The 25,754-nt window shown below is 35.5% G+C and overlaps 4 protein-coding genes across 4 annotated transcripts; 2 read left to right on the forward strand and 2 right to left on the reverse strand.

Annotated features, from left to right (window-relative positions):
• The first annotated feature begins 2,831 nt into the window (after positions 1-2,831).
• LOC140043880 (uncharacterized) lies at positions 2,832-4,318 on the forward strand. The gene is made up of 2 exons (XM_072088359.1): positions 2,832-2,901; positions 3,450-4,318. The coding sequence occupies exon 2, from the start codon at positions 3,501-3,503 to the stop codon at positions 4,215-4,217; it is 717 nt and encodes a 238-aa protein (XP_071944460.1). The 5' UTR covers positions 2,832-2,901; positions 3,450-3,500; the 3' UTR covers positions 4,218-4,318.
• A 54-nt stretch (positions 4,319-4,372) lies between these two features.
• On the reverse strand, positions 4,373-11,453 carry LOC140043879 (cleavage stimulation factor subunit 1-like). The gene is made up of 11 exons (XM_072088357.1): positions 11,331-11,453; positions 10,939-11,069; positions 10,616-10,780; positions 10,326-10,366; positions 9,271-9,393; positions 8,208-8,406; positions 7,586-7,665; positions 6,725-6,880; positions 6,273-6,414; positions 5,752-5,832; positions 4,373-5,067 (listed from the first exon to the last, which is right to left on the reverse strand). Exons 1-11 carry the CDS (start codon positions 11,387-11,389, stop codon positions 4,955-4,957), a joined length of 1,290 nt encoding a protein of 429 aa, XP_071944458.1. The 5' UTR covers positions 11,390-11,453; the 3' UTR covers positions 4,373-4,954.
• A 680-nt stretch (positions 11,454-12,133) lies between these two features.
• LOC140044317 (patched domain-containing protein 3-like) lies at positions 12,134-16,384 on the forward strand. The gene is made up of 4 exons (XM_072088795.1): positions 12,134-12,201; positions 12,286-12,296; positions 12,892-13,911; positions 14,175-16,384. The coding sequence occupies exons 1-4, from the start codon at positions 12,134-12,136 to the stop codon at positions 15,950-15,952; spliced, it is 2,877 nt and encodes a 958-aa protein (XP_071944896.1). The 3' UTR covers positions 15,953-16,384.
• A 3,258-nt stretch (positions 16,385-19,642) lies between these two features.
• On the reverse strand, positions 19,643-23,123 carry LOC140044318 (patched domain-containing protein 3-like). Its single transcript, XM_072088796.1, has 2 exons — positions 22,118-23,123; positions 19,643-21,857 (listed from the first exon to the last, which is right to left on the reverse strand). The coding sequence occupies exons 1-2, from the start codon at positions 23,121-23,123 to the stop codon at positions 20,119-20,121; spliced, it is 2,745 nt and encodes a 914-aa protein (XP_071944897.1). The 3' UTR covers positions 19,643-20,118.
• Between the last annotated feature and the right edge of the window lie 2,631 nt (positions 23,124-25,754).

Consider the following 25,754-nt stretch of genomic DNA (forward strand, 5'->3'; position numbering starts at 1 on the left):
TTCAGCATTTTTAGCCTTATTTGGAAAATTGAGTCTGAAAATATCATTAAAATTACAAGAAATATTAACACCCAAGTATTTTACTGGGCCTTTGGTCCATGAAATACTTTTCTCAGATGGCGTTTTATAGTCGCAGTTTCTTAACGATCCTATTCTCATAATGTTACTTTTTTCATAATTAATTCTGAGTCCAGAATATATAGAAAATTCATCCAGTATATCTATAATCGGTTTAATTGAGTTTTGGTCTTTGAGAAAAAACACAGTGTCATCTGCAAATTGGCTAATTCTTATGTCTACATTATTGTACTCTATACCTTTAAATGTGTCTGATTGACGTACCATGTTACCTAGTGTTTCTGCACAAATTATAAAAAGATATGGGGATAAGGGACATCCTTGACGCAGGCCTCGTTTTAAATTGAAGAATTTTGATGTTACCCCGTTATTTATAACGCAACTAACAATGTCTTTATATAATATTTTTATCCAATTTATCATATTTTTACCAAAGCCAAATCTCTTAAGAGACATATCAAGGAAGTCCCATTTCACCTTATCGAAAGCCTTTTCGAAATCTACAAAAAATAGTAAGTTTGGCTTGTTGTGCATTTCTGCATATTCTATTACATCATAGACTAATCTTATGTTTTCTCCAATATATCTGCCTTTAAGAAAGCCCGTTTGATCAGGATTAATTACTGATGGCAGCACACATTTTAAACGAGTCGCAATGGCTTTTGCTAAAATTTTATAATCCACATTTAAAAGCGAGATGGGACGCCAGTTTTTCAATAATAGCGGAGATTTATCTTTTTTCGGTATAAGTGATATCACCCCTCGTTTCTGGGAGATACTTAAAAACCCGGATTGGAAAGAATAATGGTAAGCGTTAATTAGCGTATCTTTTATATCATTCCAAAATAGTTTATAAAACTCGGCAGGAAAACCATCTGTCCCAGGGGTTTTATTGTTATCCATCGCCTTTAATGCTTCTAAACATTCTGTATCTCTAAGGGGCTGGTCACATATAGATTCATCATCTTTATTGATTTTATCTATGTGTATCTTGTCAAAAATATCAGCAGGGTTGACATTGTTATTTTCGCCTTCAAAACTATATAATGATTCATAGAATCGTTTTTCTTCATTTATTATATCGTCGGGGTTAGTTATGTCTCCATTATCTGTTGTAATTTTAGTTATATGCTTTTTATTATAATTCCTCCTCTCTAAATTAAGAAAATATTTCGTGCTTTTTTCTCCTTCTTCTATCCAACGGGCTTTGGATCGAATCAGTGAGCCACGTGTTCTAATTTCATAGATTGATTCTAGTTCGTTTCTTTTAATTTGGATCATTTCGGTTATTTTTTCATTACTGTTTACGCAATATTGCTCTTCTAAGGTTTTGATTTCATTGTTTAATCGATCCACGTCTTTTTTAATTGTTTTATTTAGTCTACCAGAATACGACATTGATGTTCTCCTTGTATTACATTTTATCATTTCCCATACAGTATGTGGGTTATTTTCTAAACATTCTTCTTTTGTGTTTTTTATGGTTTCTTTAATTTCTTTAACGTATTGTGGGTCACTTAAAAGGCTTGTATTCAGTTTCCAGAAACCTGACCCTCGTTTACTTGTTATTCCATGTATTGATAACGTAATCAATGAATGGTCACTTTTAAAACCCGGTGATATTAAAGTTTTTTCAACTTGAGACCAAAGTTCATAGGATATAAGAAAATAATCTAACCTACAGAACACTTTTGGAGATTGATTGGAGTGCCATGTAAATTGGGTTTTAGTTGGATTTTTCTGTCTCCAGATGTCAATTAAATTATAATTGTCTTTTATACTATTTATTTGTTCTACAGATCTCGGGTGAATTTGACCTCTTCCATTTTTCTTATCCAGATCAGGTTCAAGAATTGTATTAAAATCTCCGCCTATTATTAGAGAGTACTGTGCGAACTCCTCAATTTTATTATTAAATTGTTCAAAAAAGAAACTGTTGTCATCATTTGGTCCATATAAATTTGCAATTGTAATATGTTTATCCTCTATTTGTATATTCATAATAATAAATTTCCCATTTTGATCATTGTATATGTTTCCTATTTTGTAGCTGACATTTAATTTTAAGAGAATACAGACTCCAGCCGAATTATTCTTTCCATTGCTAAATTTAATCTCAGAACCCCAGTCATTACGCCACGCAGTTTCCAGCTCATGTGTGCAGTGGGTTTCTTGTAGGAGATATATGGAGAAGGGTTGATCCCTTAGCCAATTAAATACGGTGCTGCGTTTAAAAGGGTTTCTAAGCCCCCGTACATTTAAACTACATATATCTATGCTACCCATATTTATTTTTTTGTGGTTTTATTACTGTCTGCGTTATTATTATACATTTAGTTATATCAGAGAGATAATAACAATTGAGATCATAAACGTCGTTATAGATACTAGATACTAGATGCTAATTAAATACTTGCTCGTGACGTGTATGATGAGCATGCACCTGTAGCATTAAATTATGCGTTAATCCCTGACATTTTACCACACTCGACAAGATCAATCGTTATCAGTCAAATGTTCAATGTGTATGTTTATAATTATTATGAAATTAGAATTTGTATAGGGGAACGAAATTAGTCGAGTTTGTTGCATGCTTTCGAAAAAATAACTAAGATTTTCAAGCGCGTGCTTGAAGCTAAAATAACGAGAGCGAAGATTTCACGCGCAGGGGCTAGGCCTTCGCATGTGCGCGCCGTTGTCGTAGTGTCACTATGACGACAATTAAGTAACGTAACTAAGATCTTATTCTGAGAGACTAGCCAAGCTAGTAGTAGTGGTCTTAAAATGAGTGTGTAATTACGGGATACTGTACAAATGAAAGAGGTTAGTAGTTTTATTATTTTTAATATGAATATAACCAGGTGTCTTTTGACATTTCTTGTCCACATAAAAATAGCCTGGATCGTCCATTTATCGTTTACTAGGCTGGAAAACGATTATTTTTATTTAATAATCATATACGAGTCCTAGCTATAGCCTGGAATGTTAAATGTTCTTGGTTTTTTGCTAGACGTTTCATGTTCTTCATATTCTTAGTTTGATTGGTGATTTGAATGTCTAGGCCTAGAGTGAGGCATACGGATCAAAAGTGTAATAGGCTTAGTTAGGCCTTTCTATGCCTAGTTATTAGTTATTATAGGCCTAAATCGTTGTTTTGACCCATGGAAGAATCCTGTCAATAATACATAACGTCCTAATTACATATGTTGCCAAGTAGTAGGCCTTACTTAGGCCTATGTGGGGGAATTTTTGGTGATGATCCAAACAAACTTATTTTGATTCTCGCGGGATTTCAGCAATTATTTTACACTAAGATCACAGGTCTGATTGCAGATGAGGGCCATAAATTCCACAATTGTATTTTTTTCTAGTTCGTGATAACCTAACATCTCGATGCCTAATCAAGATTTCACAAAATATTCATGCTACCAAAAAGAAACTTAGACTGGAACGAATATCTCTTTCAAGAACCAGTAGATCCTAGACCAATTGAGAAGAAGGTGTCGTTCCGTCTAGAACCAATTACAACGAACACCAGCGGGGGTCCATCTGCGTCCACAGTATCCACTCGTCCAGGCGATACTCCATCGGGAAAGCTACGATTTGGACCAATAGAACGATCAAGAATTAAAGAATTACGTAACTATAACGCATCAACAATGTTGAAAAACTTCCAACTGCCTTTAGTTTTCAGAAAGCAATTTTATCAGAACTATCCGTCAGGATTTCTCCCGCCTATTCAAAAAGTGGTTCCAGATTGCCAGCGTGCGTCTAGGTGGCGCGCGCCATTTTCAAAATCATCAAAAGTTGTCAGTATCCCGCCAGTTGAGAGAAGGGCTACTGGATTCAAAAGTTTAAAATGCCGATTAGAAGCAAAGGGTGTGCACGTGAGCGCGCCCAAATTAGAAAATATAGAAAAATCAGACTATAGAAAATCGGACAAGAAGGCAGACGATAAGAAAGCAGAAGATAAGGCAGAAGATAAGAAAGCAGAAGATAAAAAAGTAGACGAGAAGGCAGACAATAAAAAGGCAGAAGATAGGAAACTAGACGGCAAGAAGGCAGACGATAAGAAAGCAGACGATAAGAAGGCAGACGATAAGGCAGGAGATAAGAAAGCAGACGATACGAAGGCATGAGACAAAGGAAAGTCACCATTGTAAAAACGGATAAATGTTCTTCAGATCATAATCATTAAATAAATTGCCAGCAGATATTAATATACAAAGACAATTTTATTTTATTTCTTTGTTGTGTTCACATACAAAAACAACACAATACTACGATCTTTGTTTCACTTTTTGAAACAACTAAGCTTTGCTGTCAAAATAAATCATTAAAATAAGAATTACTCAGAATTCTGTGTTACTTTTTTCATTTAAAATGTTTAGATTAAGTTAATATTACTATTGTTACGAGTGACATTTTTCAGCTTGTGGCGCCCCATACCTGTAGAGCTAAAATATCCATTTTGTTTATCATGGAGGAATTTCCATGTTTGATATTTACACAATTCTATTAATTATATAGACCCTTGTCTGCACATTTCCAAAACGACACTTTACTTTACTGTAATGCAATTTCCTTAAGCCACATTCACACTTGAAATGAAACAATAGCTTTACTCTACTAAACCCTTAAGCTCTGTCTACACTATCAAACTAGTTTGACATAAAAAGTGTGATGTGCCTAAATACGGTAATGATATGACATCATCGTGTCCATGGCCACACCCCATTTTTTGTCACATAAAGTTTGATAGGCATTATTTTTTTATGAGTTTCATTAAATTACTTTTCTCTTATGAACATACAATAACTCTTAGCATTACTATACACTTCAAAATTGAGTGAACCTAGCCTCTGGAATGTGTTTTCTAGTCAGAGCTTTTTACGCAGTACCAGAACCGTGCACGGTGATCATCACTGCACGTTAGTAAGCCAGGACTGGTGGGTGAATGCACCATCATACGTACCAAGTTGTTGTGTCCTGCAAGACAATTTGTAAACAAAAATCAACACTTTTATTTGTAAAGCTCTGTCTAGACAAGCATTATGTTACAAAACAATGTGATGTGCCCATATGGACATGATGTCATATCACTACCATATTTGGGCATATCACAACCATATTTGGGCATCACTCTTTTTTTGTTTTTTTGATAGTGTAGACAGCTTAAGATTTATAACAGATTTATTGGTATTAGTGTATTAAATGGATTGTTAAAAGGGAATGTTGACTTAGGTCACTCCATTAATCCATAATTAAATTCATATACCAACTTGGAATAAAAATGAAATTGAGGGAAGCATTGCATGCTAAATCATTAATCATATTGTTTAAAAATATATCCAAACATAGAGGCCTCATTAGCATCTGAGTTTTGTGTACAAATATCCAGTTTAAAATGTTCATTCTAAATGATGTGGGATTGATGAGGTATTTTTTAATTAATGCTTTAGTATAGTACTCCCAACTTTTAATTAATGTAACTCGCTTTGCTCGCGTACCATCTAGGTCATGCCCACAGATGGTTCTCAGGTGGTTAAAATCAGTACCGAAAGTACGAACCAACTTTATATACCATCGAGCAAACATTCTAAAAGCAACGCACGATTTACCAAATTTTGCCCTTACGTAAATTTATATATAGATACCAGTATGTTAGCTTACCTAACGAGAGTAGCCTATTACGCTCTGCATTTCTCGAGTCCCAACAACATAAACTGTTTGTTCTTTCATCGGGGAAGAAAACTACAAAGAAAAGAAAGTCAAATTTGAAATTGGCTTACATAACCTACATTGCAGACTGTTTGAGTTGAATCCGAGTAGACAAGTCGTCTCAAGATTTTTTAATGAGGGTGATCCATCCAGAAATTGCTGATCATTAGGGACCCTCAGAGGTTCACAAGACAAACATATACACAAGATGCCCTACATAAACAAAGTCTTTGGAAGTGGAGTTGTAATTTTGTCCTTAGAAAAAATCCTGACATGTGACGGGATTTGAACCCAGGACCCTTGGAGTGTTAACCAAGCATCAGAACCACCAAGCAACAACTCCACTCTAGCGTCAGTCGTAGTTTTTAGGTCATTGGGAGAACTTTAAACATGTTAAATTTTCTCAGGACGAGGCGGTTCGCCAGGCCTTGTTGTATGATGCTGTATGGGTTAGCCTTTAGTCGACTACGTACCATAATCCTCCGTGTGATTGAACACGGCAGTTGTTCTGTGATTCTGTTTCTCGACTCCAGCACCAGTGTACGTAATTAATGCTCTTCCTGTGGCTATCTCCCATAGTTTTACAAGCGAATCTTTACCACTAGATAAAATATACTGCAAAAAATAAAGTAATAATACTGTATGACCAAATATAGTGCAAGATAATACTTGAGCATGGGATTGTACTCATTCCATAGGTAGCATGTTTTTATATTGTACATGGCAAAAGACATTGAAAAATATTACAGCACGTACTCAAAAGTATGCGGGGTGAACAAGGTCAAAGCCTACGGCAACTAACGTTGGAACAAGCAGGTTTGATTTCACGCAGGCGGGGCAAACACAATTGTTGGAAGAGCATTTCCTTACGTTGCGTCAGTTGAGTTGCTAGTGGGACCCAAGCTTAAAATAGCAAAGTTATTACCTTGGAGTTTCTTGAAAACCTAACAGAGCAAACTTTTTCTCCTCCGTGAGCCTTATTGTAGGTGGACACACATCTGTTGCTGACACCATCCCAGATTTTGATAGCGCCATCTTTACTTGCACTAACATATAAGTTAGCTGATGGACAGTATTGTACCTGAAGAAGAATTACAATATAGTGTACAGCATCTACACAAAAGATGTTTCCTATTTCCTTTACAATTTCTACATATACTGTTGATATGTAACAATGCCAACAATATGGTTAAGCTCTGTCTACACTATCAAACTTTATGTGACAATACAAATTTTATGTGCTCATATATGGACATGATGATGTCATATCACTACCATATTTGGACATATCACTAACCTATTTGGGCACACCACATTTTCTTTGTCAAACTAGTTTGATAGTATAGACAGGGCTATAGATTTTGCTGCTGTCCTTTAAGCTTGGTTCCAACTAGGACACAACGCAAGGACCTAAGCTCAAGTAGCCTGACCAATCACAAGCGAAGGATTATTCAAACAAAGTGTCACTTGCGTTGTACAGATGCATTGTTATTTTAAAGAAACAAAATAAATGTATAAAAAAACAGGTCAAAAAATACTTTTTATCACTATATGCTGATTAACAACACCTTTGTTTTATTTAAGTTCTATATACTTGTTCTTATGTAAAAGGGTCCTACAAAAAAACGAAGCTACAGCTTTTTTATGCAGGATCCCTGTTTTCAGTTGTACTGTAATTATGATGTACTGTAATTGATGACTAAATAAATGTGGAAAAAATTAAATGAAATTGTGTCCTAGTGGGAAACAATCTTCAGTAGCCTGATATGACACTCCTCTAACTTACTGCTGTTATGGATCCTGTGTGTTGGTCAACAGGGTTACATGACACAAAACACTGCAGTGTGTTAGCATCATACAGCCGTACTACAAAATAAATATTAATATACGGTTTAACAATTTATTTAATATGTGCAATATTAAACATTAGTAATATTATTTGACCTGGTGTTATTTATATTAATTTATAGCATCTTTTAAAGTATAGATTGGTGGTTATCATGGCTTACGATTCCTGGGTTAAAATTCTTTTTAAATCTTAAATTTTTTCTTACGACAAAAAAATGTAGAGCATCTTACAATGCATGTATACCTGTTTAATGAATGTATTTAGCACTGAGCATTACTTGGGGAACTAAACATGCCCTATTTATGGCTAGGTTTATTATCCCTATATAGTAATAATACATGATACATACACCCTTGGTTACAAGCCAGTGTGTTTTTTTAAAAAAAGGGGACAATTCGTCATGAGCTAGAGGCTAGTTTACCTACATTAGGCATATTTACCATACTTTCATTGGGGTGATCTCTAGTGTGAAAATGGCACTTCAGAAAAAGGGGGGTTCGTTTGAACACTCGAAAAAAACAGACAACTGTTCATTTGAGGTGAATGATCAATTCCTTACATGTCGGGTGCTTTGTTCCTACAACTAGAAAATCTCCAGAAGGGTGGAAAGAAAGACATTTTATCTTCTCAGCTTCCTTAATTGTCTTGTAAGCCTTTTTCACTGATGATTTTGAATAATCATAAAGTTTAATAGTGTAGTCTTTGCTGCCAGACGCTAGAATTGGTACGCTGGGGTGAAAGTCTAGTGCTGTTACAGACTAAGAAAGCAAAAAACAGTAATTAATTAATTAATTAATTAGTTAATTAATTAATTAATTAATTAATTAATTGGCATACAAGTAACGTAGTTTTCTAGTGGATGAAACCAGAAAATCTTCCGTAACTTTTATGTAAAATATACTTTTATATACTAGTATAAGAATAAAAATGAGCAAATGTTTACTGCTTTCCTTGGGCATCACATATTAATTTATTTCACCATAATATATTCAAAATGATACCTCGATAATGTACTGTATCAAGTCTTCATGGAAAAATACTTTAAAATGGAGGTTCTGTGTGCACATCGGAAGTTTTTTTGTGATGAGTGGGTTTTACCTGATTTTATATGGTTCAAATTCAGCCCCTGTTGATGGGCCTGTTTCTGCTGCATAAAAATAAACCGGTTAAAATCGGTGTGAATAAATTAACTTCATTTTCTTGGGAGCAGAAACAGGACAAATTTGTGATAACCAGTTAAAAGGCAGCGCAAAATAACCATTTAACCGGTTATCGCTGGGCAATTTTCAGCTACAACACGAAATAACGGTTATTTGATTGACAGCTGCTGACCCCGAGTCAACTACATGGCAATAACGTTTGAATTAACCGCCAGGACCAATTGCATTTTGGGAAATTCTAACGATTTTTGTCAATGACCACCCATTGATTTAACCTGTTATTTTGGAGCACAAATTGAGCAGAAACGAGATCTTGTTACATTTAATCCATTTTAAAATAAATGGTTAATTTGCTTTTTGCAGCAGAAACAAACCAAGTGAGTTTATGAGAGCCTGCTGTTCAAGTAGTAGAGCTTTGTTTGCAAAAAAGATTATCACACCAAGAATAAACAAATGACATACTTCTAAATGATCATATAATGTCCTAATAACTGGATGGCTTTCCATATTACTCTGTTGGTTGTCATTGGCAGTTGAACTTAAAGGTGCAGAACTTTTTGCAAGCATTCTCTCTACATCAAGTATCTGTAAAAAAAAAAAGTGTTCAACCCTAATTCCATCCATAAGTCCACTATTATCTATGTATACACAAATGAATCTCCTGGTCATTCCAGTCAAGGAAAGAAACATCTACTCTTCTTTTTTTTACCTCCGCCAAGGAGGTATATGTAATCGATCGCATGTGTTTGTCTGTTTGTTTGTTAGCAGGATTACTCAAAAAGTAATTACAAGGTCTTTACCAAAATGAATGTACAGATAGATATGTGGTCAAGGACCATTCCATTAAATTTTGGGACCATTTCAGACCACGGTCCCAATTCTGGACCACTTTTTAGTATACTTTTCAGACCTGTTAGTGTTAAAAGATAGGACAAAATTGTTCAAAAGCCGGCGAGCAGTCTTAAAGTAACAAGTAAACTGTAATTGCATTTTCTCGAAAACTACTTGTCCAAAAAACTTCATTTTTGTACTGATTTGTAATTTTAAAACATAATTTTATTTAATGTGCACGTTTTTTTATGCGAGTAATTTAAAAAAACCTATTTCTTTTCAGATTCAATCGTTTGATTTTCGTGTTTCTGTTCTATTGTTAGTCAACTGAAGCTATTGTTGTTGAAAGGCTTGTTACATAACCATTGCACCAAACTCGCATACACATGCTTGTAATGAAATTAGCCTAAATCACAAACAGTATTAAGACACACACAAATATATATATATATATATTTCTTATGTAGGAGAATTTTACAGTAGGCGGAGGTATGCACTCTCGGAGTGTCTTTCTAGTTTTTAAATGCATTTACAGTTTTATTAGAAAATCATCATCTGAAACATTTGAAATTGATTGATCAGAAGGAGTTTTTTTTGGAGAAGTATTTAGACTTGGGAATGGATATACTGCTGATATGTCTTGTTAATAATAATTTCTCTACTTCAGTGGTGCATTTTCAACCTACTTTTATAGAGGCATCTTCTGAGCCAGTAGCTATCAACTGACCTGAAATTAGAAAGTCAAACAAAAGCAAATTAAAATTCTCAAATGATTATTTTTTTACATAAATACACAGATTCTTGAATACTTGATGGGTCCGGCGCCGGCAAATCTAACCGAACGTCAATGTTTCTTTTCACGCATGCATATTGATTGGCACATTGATTCGTGAATACAAGACATTGATGTTCAATCCGCCGAACTGAAATCGTGCTGGAACAGGTGTGAAAGACAGTTTTAGGTCTGTTGTCTTACCATCAGCACTCCAAGCCGCAGCTCGGCATGGACCTTTGTGTGCTGTCACATAGCATGTCTCGTACATGGCTGCTTCTGGGGCCGTTGTCCTGACGTCTGTGTCAAATTCCAAGTCGATACAGGAACCTGGTTCAACAGTGTCCGAGATATTCTTTGGTCTGTGAACTGTAAAAAAAAAATGTTTATGTGCAGATGAAAATAAACATAGCTCAAAACTGTATGTAATGTAATTCTATCAATCATGAATGTGTGTAGTTCAAAAAGGGGTGTAGAATCACCCACCCGTCCGTCAGGAATATTATAATAATACTATTCTTACTTACAATCGAGGTCGGATCGTAGACCCAACTGAACAACATGTTGCAGTTTGTTGGAAGGAGGGCAGTCAGGCACTGCAGAAATAGCTTTGCTTATCAGACCAGCTGCATCGTGAAAACCATCATACAAAAGCTGACTATAGAAGGGAAGAACAACAATATAATACAGTAGGATTGAAAGAAAGAAACAAAAACTATGCTGAATTGGTCTAGCCTAGGCCTAGCCCTTTACAGCAGTAATGACGTCCACATGGATGGCTCCCGGCCAGACTAGGCCTAGCCAGACTGCATTGCCTTTGAATTGTGGCGGGAGCTGAGTTAAACCAGAATGAAGGGTTGGCCTAAACTCAATTGACTCAATCATCGGCCTAGAGATATCAAATACCTTTAAAACATACCTTATCATCAACCGATACATAAGCTCTCGTTCCCTTACAGAGAGAGTGCTTTCAGACATAATTAAACTTAGTTATTTTAACCTAAAAATGAAGGAACTTCTTCTATAGAAACTCTGCCGCACATGCACCGGTACGAAATCCGCAAACGAAAACAGTGTCTATGGAACGTCCACATATGACACGCCGATTTCGCAAATTTTCGAAAGAAAATAGACGGATAAATATTATTATTGTCCATAATTATTAATAATTATACTATTTTCTTTACGAATGGTGTATGGTGAGCTTACTGATGATTTAAAATCGTCGTATCCAATCTACGACATTGGCATGAGATACAGACTTGCCAATACCATCTATGACAGGAATTGTCCAAATTATAGTTATTTTATTTCAATGTAAAAGTTTTATTTCAATGTAAAAGTCATACTAATAAATCTTAGTACAGTAACTGTACATGTATTCAATTTCGATTATTTCTTATATTTATTCCAGCAGCATAATATCAACAACACAATAGCATACAATAAAAAAAATGCTGCACATAAACACCTTCGCTGTCGAGCGATTTTTTTTTTTTTCAATGCCTGTAAATCCATACCTGTTCAGTCATGTTGGGAACATTGTAGGCTAATGATGCAAAAATTTTAAGTAATGCGTTTTTAAAAAATGGAGTTGATCCCTTAACTTCCCCAAATCTTAGAATACCTGTTCAGTCACTGTATTCATCGTATTGTTATATATCTATCTACGTACTTGGCCCTGACACTCATCGACTATTACCGTATCCGATAACCGGAAAAATGTATGTTGGCGTTCATGGTATGATAAAAGATGTACTCTTCTTTATTCCGCTTAGTAATGTCCTGTGGTTAGTATAAACAAACCTACATCCTATAAAATTGTGGTTTCAATTGAAGTTTTTCATTATAATTATTATTTTAAAAATATTCAGCCAAGAAGAAGGTGAGTTTTTGTTTTACTTTAGGCCTTAACCACCCCTTAAAATGTGCTCCTTATAAATAATATAACAATGAATATATAATAATAATGAATTTACCAGGAATAGAGAGCTATTCAGAGAATCGAGTAAACAGGTAATACTTTAAAATGTTCTATTCTTATTACCATTGAAACTTCGAAAATATATTATTTAAAGTATTGCTCGCATACATTTCTTAAAAACTGTTTATAACTTGTTATACAATTAATTGTATTATACATGAGAGTAGACTAAAGTTCCGTATTTGTTATGAATGATAATAAGAGCCATTTATAGCCTAACCCTCGCAATTATATAATATGCGATAGGATTTCCTTAACATCTCTAACCGCCCCTGCCCCCTAATAATTTCCAACGAGGTTATTGTACTATTAATGTTGACATATAAATAGTATTTATAGGCCTAATATATAATAATAAGTTTAATTATTTTCGTTATTTTAATTTCATTTTTAATTTTATTGTAAATAATTCATGATAATTGTAGTTTGTGATGGTTCGCTGTTGGTATTAAAAAAAGAAAGAAAACACGATTAACATATTTTCCTTGTTTTATAGTGGAAACCAAAATTATGAAGCGCCCTCGATTAGATTTTATTGAAGAAGGTCTTACCAAACTATATGCCAAATATGGACGTATCATTGCCCGGTACCCGTGGCCATTTCTGATCATCCCTGTACTAGTAGCAATCGGGCTAGGATACGGAATGAGTAAATTAACTACTGTGTCTAGTGTGGAATATCTGTACACACCAGTTAATGGTCAGGCTAAGGTTGACCGTGAAATACTTGAATCTCTTTTTACGTCAGACGATGTCGACGCTGCGTCTGTCACTCGCCTAACGCGCACCATTTTGTATTCTTTTGCTTTAATTTCAGCAAAAGAGGAAAATGGTAATACACTCTCAACTGAAATATTTTCAGAAATTCTTACGTTACACGAAGAAATAACGAATATAACCATCACAAGTAACGGGATTGAGTATGGTTGGGAGGATCTATGCCTGGCTGTTGATGGTGAATGTCTCCCTCTGTTAGTTATCAAGGCATTTGAAGATGATGTGGATAATCTCGATAACTTAACAATAACTTATCCACTGCACGTAGATGGATCTGGAATGGAGTTCTTTCTTGGGACTGACGTTGGTGGCGTTACTTACCAATCTGATTCTGATACTCAACTCGAGCGTGCGTTCTTAGTAAAGTTGAATTATTATCTATCCATTGACAGAAGTGTCAGAGGAGCAACTAATGTTTGGAGTGCCGCTTTTATTGATTTTCTACAGAACTACCAATCAGATTTGCTTGATATACGCGTGTACACGACGCGCTCGTTGGATACAGAACTTGCAAAGGTCATTGATCAGATTGTTCCAGTACTTACAATTGGCGCAAGTCTTCTAATTTCTTTTGCCGTCTTGTCGAGTAACAAACGTGACTGGGTTCAGAATAAACCACTACTTTGCCTGACTGGTGTACTATCGGCTGTTTTTGCTATAGCGTCATCATTTGGCTTGTTAAGTTACTGCGGATCAGAATTTACCGAAGTTGTGGCATGTTTACCAGTTCTTATTCTAAGTAAGTAAATAAATATAAAGTTCGTTGCGCATAGTTAAAAATTCTTTAGTATTCCTTTGATCAGTTTTTTCATATTAGACGAGTATATTGAAGGTTATTCTTTAATTTTTGTATATATGATAATTAAAATACGTTTATGTTTCTATTTATACAAACAATTTAAGGTTCAAATGATTCCAGAACGGGAGAAAGGAAAATGTTCCGATCGTTATAATGACACAGTTTTGTAATCTTACTAAATGATAATTAATGTTGTTTTCTAGGTATTGGAGTAGATGATATGTTTATTATGTTAGCTGCTTGGAGAAACACAAACATTCACAGCTCAGTTGAAGACCGGATGTCCAGAGCTTTTAGCGAAGCTGCCTTGTCAATAACCATCACCAGCATTACAGATGGGCTAGCGTTCGCTGTCGGTGTCTTTTCTATCTTTCCATCTGTCCGAATATTTTGCACGTACGCCGCTGTCGCTGTCGCCGCTGATTTCTTGTATCAAATAACCTTTTTCGCTGCAGCTATGGTGCTGTTCGGATACCGCGAATCGGCCAATCGTCACTGCCTGACATTTCAGAAAGTTAAGCCGGATGATGAAGCGCCAAATCGTTGCTACAGGGTGATGTGTGCTGGGGGACTGGCTCACGAGTCGTCAGGTAAAAACGCTCCAAGTCTAGAACAGTTTTCCCCAAGCTCACTGATGCGATTTTTTAGGGCCTGGTTTGGACCCGTCGTTCTTCACAACATATCTAAAATCGTTATATTACTTTCCTATGTTGCATATCTGGCTGGTGGGATTTGGGGAGTCTTGAACTTAAAAGAGGGTCTTGCTCCCACTAGTTTAGCTGCCGACGACTCCTATGTGAACGATTTCTACGAATATGAATATCAATATCTCCGCGAGTACGGTCCCAGTGTAATGGTAGCAATTACCGAACCCCTCGATTATTCTGATACTACGGTTCAGGCAAACATTGAAACACTTACGTCAGACTATGAATCTCTTGATGTTATCCATTCGTCAGAATTTACCGAATCGTGGCTTCGGTACTACTTGTTGTATCTGCAGACTGCCAGCATCACTTACAGCAATAATGAAGAGTTCATCACGATATTACGTCAGCAGTTTCTGCAGGTCGCTGCGTACGCACGTTACTCACAAGATATTGTGTTCGCTGCTGATGAGAATTCTACAGAAATCATTGCGTCACGGTTTATCTTACTCTCTAAAGATATCTCAAGCACAGAAAGAGAAAGGGAATTATTGGAGCAAACACGTGACGTTTCAGAAGCCTCGCCATATGCGACATTTCCATACAACACCCTGTTTGTTTTCTTTGACCAGTACAGTGCCATTTTGCCAGCAACACTTCAAAATCTTTTTATTGCTTTAGCGGCAATGTTTATAGTGTCAATCCTTCTAATTCCAAGTCTTACTTGTTGCATCTGGGTTGTAGCGGCCATTGCATCCATTGAAGTTGGGGTTGTTGGATACATGACATTTTGGGGTGTACGTCTTGATTCTATATCTATGATCGTCATCATCTTATGCATTGGGTTCAGTGTTGATTTCTCTGCACATATCACTTACTCCTACACGGTAGCTCCTGGAAGCACTAAGGAAGACCGGATGAACAATGCTTTGTTTCTACTAGGCATGCCCATGCTGCAAGGTGCCGTTTCAACAATTCTCGGGGTTCTTGTCCTAGCTTTCTCGGACTATTATATATTCCGTACATTGTTTAAAACTCTGTTTTTGGTGATTGTTTTGGGGTTGTATCACGGGTTATTTGTTATGCCAGTATTATTACCAATGTTTGGACCAAGGTCTTTCAAACTTCGAAAGTTTACTAAAAAATCAGTGAGAGGTATGAGTTTTAATTCCGAACGTGCTATACGGGCATTGCGAAAAAGAGATGATACTATACGAAGAAGTAATGCATACGAAAATGATAGCCCAAGAGCCACAACCCACGATTCCAGGTCATATCCAGACCGGGTTAAGGATGTTCCTGATGTTTTAACGGCAACAGAACATTGTGTTTGAATAATACAGTATTAGCAGAATAGGAGAAGAAGTGACATATACGTGTTGATAGCAATTTTAATTTTGACTTCCTGTTGCTCTCCTAACGGAAATAAACACGAGGATTTTGTTGATTCTCTAGTGTCAAAAAATATATCTTTTTTTCTAGCTAACATTTTTACTTAAAAAATATATAGGGGCCTATATATTTTAATGTATTGTATATTCCACTATGTCTTTTATTTAATGCAAAAAATGAATGTTTATGAGTTGGATGGTGGAGAATATTTCATGCAATCTCGACTACTCTACAAAATGCAAAACATTCATTATTTGTTTAGGACAATAATACGATCGTTTGATAGTAGGCCTACTGGTAAATGTATTCTGCTTTTAATGTCCATGCTTTAATGACTTTCTTTTTGTTTGTGTATATATATATTACTTGGAGGAGGAAAACATATTTAAAACAAATGCTAGGTGGCAGCACAAAATTATGCTTGGCACAATTTTAGAAAAATGTCACAAAACATGGTGTAAGAGGGCGGTATTTTAATATGTTGTTAGTATCGCAAAAGCGAAAAGTAAAAAGAAAAAAAACACCGGTATAGGCCTATCGGGTTTTTGGCCAAATTATGCTAGATTTTGTTAAAATTATGCTAATTTTTTTCTCAAAAAAATGCTAGATCATGGGAATCAACCTTCAAAATTGGTATATCAGAATTATGTCAGATTATGCTAGATGCTATATAGGTCAAAATTATGCTAGACGGCATAATTATGCTAGATTTGGCCACTATGAAAAACATATGTATGGAACGCTCACATATGACATCTTCTTTCCGAAAAATGCGACCGATTAAAAATGAATAATTATTTGTACATAAATATCACTTACTCCTACACGGTAGCTCCTGGAAACACTAAAGCAGACCGGATGACCAATGCTTTGTTTCTACTAGGCCTGCCCATGCTGCAAGCCCGGCTGTAAGGTGCCGTTTCAACAATACTCGGGGTTCTTGTCCTAGCTTTCTCGGACTATTATATATTCCGTACATTGTTTTAAAACTCTGTTTTTGGTGATTGTTTTTGGATTGTATCATGGGTTATTCGTTATGCCAGTAAGTATTAACAATGTTTGGACCAGAGTCTTCTAAACTTCGAAAAGATACTAGAAAATCGGTGAGAGGTATGAGTTTTAATTCCGAAAGTACTAGACGGGCATTGCGAAAACGAGATCATACCATACGAAGAAGCAATGCAAATGCCAATAATAACCCAATAGAGCCAGAAACCGTGATCCCAGGTCAAATCCCAGACCCGGTTAAGGATGTTTATGCGGCTAAAATGTCAGTTAGTACTATAGATGTAAAATGGCAACAAGACATTGTGTTAGAATAATATAACAGAATAGGAGAAGAAGTGAGTTATACGTATTGGAAGCCATTTTAATTTTTTTTTTTTTTTTGCTCTCTTAACGGAAATAAAAAGAAAATGTATTATTATTCTGCTATTATTTTGTCAAAAAATATGTTTTCTATCTAACATTTTTATTTAAAAAAAAATATTTTACTGTACCGGGCCTATTTTATATTCAACTATGTCTTTTTATGAGTTGAATGGTGGAGAATATTTCATTCAATATTCTCCACAATACTAAAAATGCAAAACATTCACTATTTGTTTATGACAATAATAAGATCGTTTGATAGTAGTACACGTCTACCAAACACCATGTGATCCACAATCGTCCAACCAAATGACAAGAATCTATTTAGGTGTGTTTTATACAATGTTCATACACTTTTTAAACTTGCTACCTATACTAAAAATATTTATATAAATATAATTTTACAATCCTTTTTTTATGCTTTTAATGTCTAAATTCATTGAATAATAATATAATATAAGTTTAACTTCCATTGTTTGTGTATATTGCTTGTAATATTTTTTTCTTATGTTACTTGCATATTGTTTAATTATTTTGACCAAATAAATGAACGAATGACCTCTGAATATTTTTGGAAGCAAAGATATTTTTTGAGATTTAAATTTTATAAAATATTAATTTTTACTTGTTGTTAATTGTGGTTTGTGTAATGTATTATTAAATTATTTTTAACAACTTGCTTGTGTGTGTCTGTTTGTATTTAGCATAAATAATGCTATGATTTTGTAAATGCATATTCAGTTAAGGGGAAAATCAGCACGGTGGTGATGTTACAAAAGTTGTCAAAACAATATAGATTAATAATAATAATGATATCCTGGATTTATATAGCGCCGAATGTCGTGAAATCTCTAACCGCTAAACATTATTACCCGTCATTTTTTGTGTGGATCAAACACGTATGGAAACATAATCCCATAATGCAGCTAGGAATCAGCGCAAAGTTGTGTCTTGATCTAACCGGGTACCCATTTATACACCTGAGTAGAGAAGAGGCAAACCTATAGGCAAAGTATTTTGCCTAAGGATACAAGCAATGCGCCAGCGTTGGATTCCAACCTCGATCTCACGATCAATAGTCCGATGTCCAACACACTGCGGCACACGCCCTCACTTGATTATCTTCTAGAAAGTAGGAAACCTTTTGTCATTTCCCCCTGACTGTAATACCTGAGGATGTACATTATGCGGAAAATATTTTAAATGTTTCTTCCCATGTCAAAACGATTTCTCCGTAAAACCTTTTTCCCCACTATGCGAGTATTATCGCGCGAATCGAACATTTCTAAATTCAATTAAATGAACTAACTGATTTTTTTTATTTAAAAAAAAACACATAAACATACCATTGACAAAAGGTGAAAAGATTTAGTTAAAAGAAACTATCAAAGCTTAACAAAGCTTGCATAAGAAATAGTATAATTACGAAATAACTCCTAAAGCATATTAAAATAAACATATACAACATATAAGTTGTAGCTTAGGCCTAAATAGTTTAATAGTAGACGAACATTCGCCCATGTAAAACTGAACATAAAGTAATGAGCAAATAAACTGATATATTCAACTTTATAATGGGTAACCCTTCCAGCTGAGCACTATTTTTTTTTTTGCATTCGCAACGTACTTTATTCAAAATATTAAATAATAGGCCTATATACCAAAAGAAACAGGTGCTTGACAGTTTGGTAACCATTTAAATGTAAAGTACATAATAATTATGCCAGACAACATTAAAAAACAAAACAAAAGACAACATGATGGGACACTCCTCTGTGGGAAAAGGGAAAAATTCCCATCTACTTTTAATAGTGACGCACATAAGCGCGATCACCAATCAAAGTGACCACCACATCAATAATATCAGTTTATATTCAGAGGCTTTAATTCCAATTAAATGCCTGCTAGAAAAATATATTGAAATTACAGTACATTGAGCATTTTACAGTATTATACTATAAACATAAACAATATATATATATATAATATAATAATAAAATTATACAATTTAATTTTATAATGAACCTACTATTCCAAATATATAAATTATATTTAGGTATGTGTATAACATTCTTTATACTATTATTTATCTAACCCTAACTCTAACCCTAACCCAATTATTTGTTGATATAAACTTTGCGGTACACCACGTGTATGAGTTCTGAAAATAACTGTTGAGTTTCTCGACGTTTCGACTAATATGAGAACGATCAAAGAATATTGATCGAAACGTCGAGAAACTCAACAGTTCTTTTCAGAACTAATACACGTGGTGTACCGCAAACTTTATATGAACATTAGATTTCGCCATGCAAACCTTCAAACAATATTTAAACCAATTATTATTTTATTTTGTGATTTGATAAATTTTGACACTTTGTCAAGAAACGTTAGGCTCTGTCTCACGATCAAACAAAAAATGTGATGTGGCAAATACCAAAATATTTATACTTAAGAACATAATTATCATTATTAGATATCACCTTTTAGGTAGATTCAATTCCTTATTGAATCTCACCGTACGTTACAATATTGTCATAGAAAACAAGTAGCACAGAACGAAAACAAACTAAAAATGTTTACAAAAAAAACCAAAAAACGCCACGTGATATGTAATTAACCAATCAAATTGCAAGAATACAAACAGGTGTATAGGCAGGCTAAAGTGCGTGTTTGTGTGAAATTGTGTACAGTATAGGCCTACATATGACATACTTTGCAAAAGATACAACTTCATTCACTTGTCGAGTTTGACATCTGACAGTTGGACACCTTCAATATTATTATCTACTTGCTGATTTTGATCTGCGCTATTAAAGTATTTCTTCATAGACAAATCTCTTTTACCAAGAGCAGATACCACACCGTGTGAATGGAAGGTCTTACCTCGTGTGACCTTAGTACGTGTGGATTTTGAAGAAGTCGGTCCAAACATTGTTAATAGCACAGGCATAACGAATAACCCGTGATACAACCCAAATACAATCACCAAAAAAAGAGTTTTAAACAATGTACGGAATATATAATAGTCCGAGAAAGCTAAGACAAGAACCCCGAGAATTGTTGAAACGGCACCTTGCAGCATGGGCATGCCTAGTAGAAACAAAGCATTGTTCATCCGGTCTTCCTTAGTGCTTCCAGGAGCTACCGTGTAGGAATAAGCGATATGTGCAGAGAAATCAACACTGAACCCGATGCATAGGATGATGACGATCATAGATATAGAATCAAGACGTACACCCCAAAATGTCATGTATCCAACAACCCCAACTTCAATGGATGCAATGGCCGCTACTACCCAGATGCAACAAGTAAGACTTGGAATTAGAAGGATTGACACTATAAACATTGCCGCTAAAGCAATGACAAGATTATAAAGAGTTGCTGGTAAAATGGCACTGTACTGGTCAAAGAAAACAAAAAGGGTGTTGTATGGAAATGTCGCATAAGGCGAGGCTTCTGAAACGTCACGTGTTTGCTCCAATAATTCCCTTTCTCTTTCTGTGCTTGAGATATCTTTAGAGAGTAAGATAAACCGTGACGCAATGATTTCTGTGGAATTCTCATCTTCGAACACAATATCTTGTGAGTAATGTGCGTACGCAGCGACCTGCAGAAACTGCTGACGTAATATCGTGATGAACTCAACATTATTACTGTAAGTGATGCTGGCAGTCTGTAGATAAAACAAGTAGTACCGAAGCCATGATTCGGTAAATTCTGACGAATGGATAACATCAAGAGATTCATAGTCTGAAGTAAGTTTTTCGATGTTCGCCTGAACCGTAGTATCAGAATAATCGAGGGGTTCGGTAATTGCCACCATTACACTGGGACCGTACTCGCGGAGATATTGATATTCATATTCGTAGAAATCGTTTACATAAGAGTCGTCGGCAGCTAAATTATTGGGAGCAAGACCCTCTTTTAAGTTCAAGACTCCCCAGATCCCACAAGCCAGATATGTAACATACGAAAGTAATACAACGATTTTAGATATGTTGTGAAGAACCAGAGGTCCAAACCAGGTCTTAAAAAATCGCATGAGCGAGCTTGGAGAAAACTGTATAAGACTTGGAGCATGTTTACCTGACGACTCGTGAGCCGGTCCTCCAGCACACATCACCCTGTAGCAAGGATTTGGCGCTTCATCATCCGGCTTAACTTTCTGAAATGTCAGGCAGTGACGATTAGCCGATTCGCGGTATCCGAACAGTACCATAGCTGCAGCGAAAAAGGTGATTTGAAACATGAAATCAGCAATGACGGCAGTAGCGGCATACGTGCAAAATATTTGAACAGATGGAAAGATAGAAAAGACACCGACAGCGAACGCTAGCCCATCTGTAATGCTGGTGATGGTTATTGACAAGGCAGCCTCGCTAAAAGCTCTGGACATCCGGTCTTCAACGGAGCTGCAAATGTTTGTGTTTCTCCAAGCAGCTAACATAATAAACATATCATCTACTCCAATACCTAGAAAAAAACATTAATAACTATTAATAGGATAGAGTTGTAGCTTTCATCGTCGTCGTTGTACGGACGCATTGCGTCACGAAACAAGTCGAGTCTACAACCGGAGTTTGGAAGACTATTTTCGGATTATTTTTATTGGGACATCCAGCGTTGTTAAACATTATTGGTATTTGTTATGATAGAGTTGTACATATCTAATCCAATCCTAGGTTTTGGCACTAACAAAGATGGAGCCCTCATTTACACTACAGTCTACTTACTTAGAATAAGAACTGGTAAACATGCCACAACTTCGGTAAATTCTGATCCACAGTAACTTAACAATCCAAATGATGATGCTATTGCAAAAACAGCTGATAGTACACCAGTAAGGCACAGCAGTGGTTTATTCTGAACCCAGTCACGTTTGTTACTCGACAAGACGGCATAGAAAATTAGAAGACTTGTACCAATTGTAAGTACGGGAACAATCTGATCAATGACCTTTGCAAGTTCTGTATCCAACGAGCGCGTCGTGTACACGCGTATATCAAGCAAATCTGATTGGTAGTTCTGTAGAAAATCAATAAAAGCGGCACTCCAAACATTAGTTGCTCCTCTGACACTTCTGTCAATGGATAGATAATAATTCAACTTTACTAAGAACGCACGCTCGAGTTGAGTATCAGAATCAGATTGGTAAGTAACGCCACCAACGTCAGTCCCAAGAAAGTACTCAATTCCAGATCCATCTACGTGCAGTGGATAAGTTATTGTTAAGTTATCGAGATTATCCACATCATCTTCAAATGCCTTGATAACTAACAGAGGGAGACATTCACCATCAACAGCCAGGCATAGATCCTCCCAACCATACTCAATCCCGTTACTTGTGATGGTTATATTCGTTATTTCTTCGTGTAAGTTAAGAATTTCTGAAAATATTTCAGTTGAGAGTGCGTTTCCATTTTCCTCTTTTGCGGAAATTAAAGCAAAAGAATACAAAATGGTGCGCGTTAGGCGAGTGACAGACGCAGCGTTGACATCGTCTGACGTAAAAAGAGATTCAAGTATTTCACGGTCAACCTTAGCCTGACCATCAACTGGTGTGTACAGATATTCCACACTAGACACAGTAGTTAAGTTACTAATTCCGTATCCTAGCCCGATTGCTACTAGTACAGGGATGATCAGAAATGGCCACGGGTACCGGGCAATGATACGTCCATATTTGGCGTACAGTTTGATTAAATTCTGTTCAATAAAATCCAAGCGAGGGCGCTTCATGTTGGTGGATATGCAGTAGGTCTACAAATCTGTAAATAAACATACCACCGGTTAGTTAGTACAAGTCATTTAATTGACACAAACAAGAACTACAAACAACTGTGACGTCATGGGAATTGAACTCGATCATTATTCAGATTGATCACCATGTTTACAACATGAATACATTGAGAAGGCCCTAATAATTAGCTCCCTCAAACCGTTTGTTATGATTTTATAAATTACTATTAAACACAATTTATTGGTAGACGTCTGTTGGTCCTTTCCCTTCATCTATAATAAAAATGTAATACATACTTTATGGTCTAATCTCGCGCCCTTTCTCTGGTGGTCCTCCGTTTATGTGTGGTGGTAAAGACTTTAGTCCGTGAGTTGACAGGCCTAAAGTATAAATGCTGAATATGGGAAGACGGTCTTCAAAACATACTCAGTTGATCAGCTCTGCTTACTTTCACTTCTCATCAACAGTTTAGTTTGGAACCTATACCGATTACTTCAAGGTTAGTAAGCTCCTTTTGAATGATCAAAAAAATGTGATGAAGCAGCCAAAAATAAAAAACTCAGCGAGTTTAAATTAAATCTCAGACGATGACTCAACCATATCTGATAGTGCTCAGTTAATCCGGAGCTTTCCATTGTTATCCACGAAGAACAGGACATACCAAGCGTATTATTGTTAATAATGAATAACACAAAAAGTGACACAGAGGTCAAGAACATCACAACAACAGGCAAAATTAAGAAAGAAAAGGACTTGCAACAAAAGAAAGATACATGCGCATATGATAATCGATGTAACTCAACACAAACAACGGGTCCTCCTAAATGCCAAGACCTAACAAGACCTACCAAGAACTACCAAGACCTACCAAGACCTGTCAATTTAAAGTGTTAATTTAACGAAATATGATATATATATATATATATACAGTAGACTTCTAATAGCATTTCCAACAACAAAACCTCGATTTTGACACCAAAAATGTTACGAAAATGTTAAATATCGACTTCGCGAAACGAACTGAGTTGATGCATCATTGCGTCACAAATGTCCGTATTGCGTCAACTAGTATGGCTCACTGACACTCGACGCAGCTCTCGTGTCGTAGGCCTACTGTGTTGTATGCCTACATTTAACATTTTTGGTGTCTATAACGCGCTGAAATTTAGGTTTTATTGTTGGAAATGCTATTAGAAGTCTATATATATCCTATTTCGTTAAATTAACACTTTAAATTGACAAGTCCTGGTAGGTCTTGGTAATTCTTGGTAGGTCATACTAGTTGACGCAATACGGACATTTGTGACGCAATGTATGCATCAACTCAGTTCGTTTCGCGAACGCAAAGCTTGTCGATTATTAACATTTTTGGTGTCTATATCGCGCTAAAATTGAGGTTTTGTTGTTGGAAATTCTATTAGAAGAAGTCTATATATATATATATATATATATATATATCATATTTCGTTAAATTAACACTTTAAATTGACAGGTCTAATTGGTAGTTCTTGGTAGGTCTTTGATATTTAGGAGGACCCCAAACAACATCAACTGCTTATCATCATGTCTCAAGAAAACGTCCGAGGGTATTGTACTTTTTTTACACAGCAGATACGGTGATTCTATTGTAGTGAAATGATAAACATTATTACACTACAAATCTATATTAGACAAGTTCTATTTCCTCTGAAATATGATGTAAGAAGCATTTTTGGGTAGAAGCTGGGATCCACTTGATTAAGGATATTTCGACCTCGCTGATTATGAATATGGCGGATCCCAAGCGAAATTCGGCCATCTAAGCCCTTAATTTGCATAATTAAAAATGGCGGCCATTTTTTATAATTACCCTATATCTCGAGAACCACTAGTCACAGATAATTAATTTTGGTGTCAAAATGTTTTAAATATATGTTTTTATATTCACTTTAATGACACATTTTCTCAAAAAATGGATGCAAGTCTTATTTCTGATATTTTGACCTTTGACCTTGATTTATCGTATCTCAGTAACCAATAATCGGAGAGACACGAAATAGGGCTCAAATTGTTCAGAAACTATACATTCTTATTTATTATAATGAAATGTTTTTACAAAAAATGGCCGATTCTACAACTATTGACCTTTGAACTATTAGTCAAATATAATAATATAATAATAATATAACTTTGAAAATTGTGGTCTTATGAATTTTTTTTTCTTTTTACATTGTTTAAAACATGTGTGTTTCTATACAGTCTAATGGCACATTTTGTACAAGAATGGCCGATAGTATGGTTATTGACCTTTTAACTACAGCATAGGCCTACTGTATACTGAATATAATATAATTGCATAACTATGAAATTATTTATACTCAATAATAATTAGTAAAATTATAAAATTCACTGCCATCAAATATGTGATATCTAATGGTAAACTTCAACCGGTGCTTCTGAAAAATGAAGCTATTCCTACTGCTTCGTTAGAGATGATTTATTGTGGATGCAAGACACGATACATAACCAATAAATGTAGGTGCAAGAAGTCAAAACTACCATGTACAGCTTTATGCTGCTGTAACAACGCTAAAGATGACGGAAACCTTTGCATGAATGATCTTAACTGATGCCCTTAACATGTTCATTCC

The sequence above is a fragment of the Antedon mediterranea genome, chromosome 3, assembly GCF_964355755.1.
Source record: "Antedon mediterranea chromosome 3, ecAntMedi1.1, whole genome shotgun sequence".
In the NCBI taxonomy this organism is placed as follows: Eukaryota; Metazoa; Echinodermata; class Crinoidea; order Comatulida; family Antedonidae; genus Antedon; species Antedon mediterranea.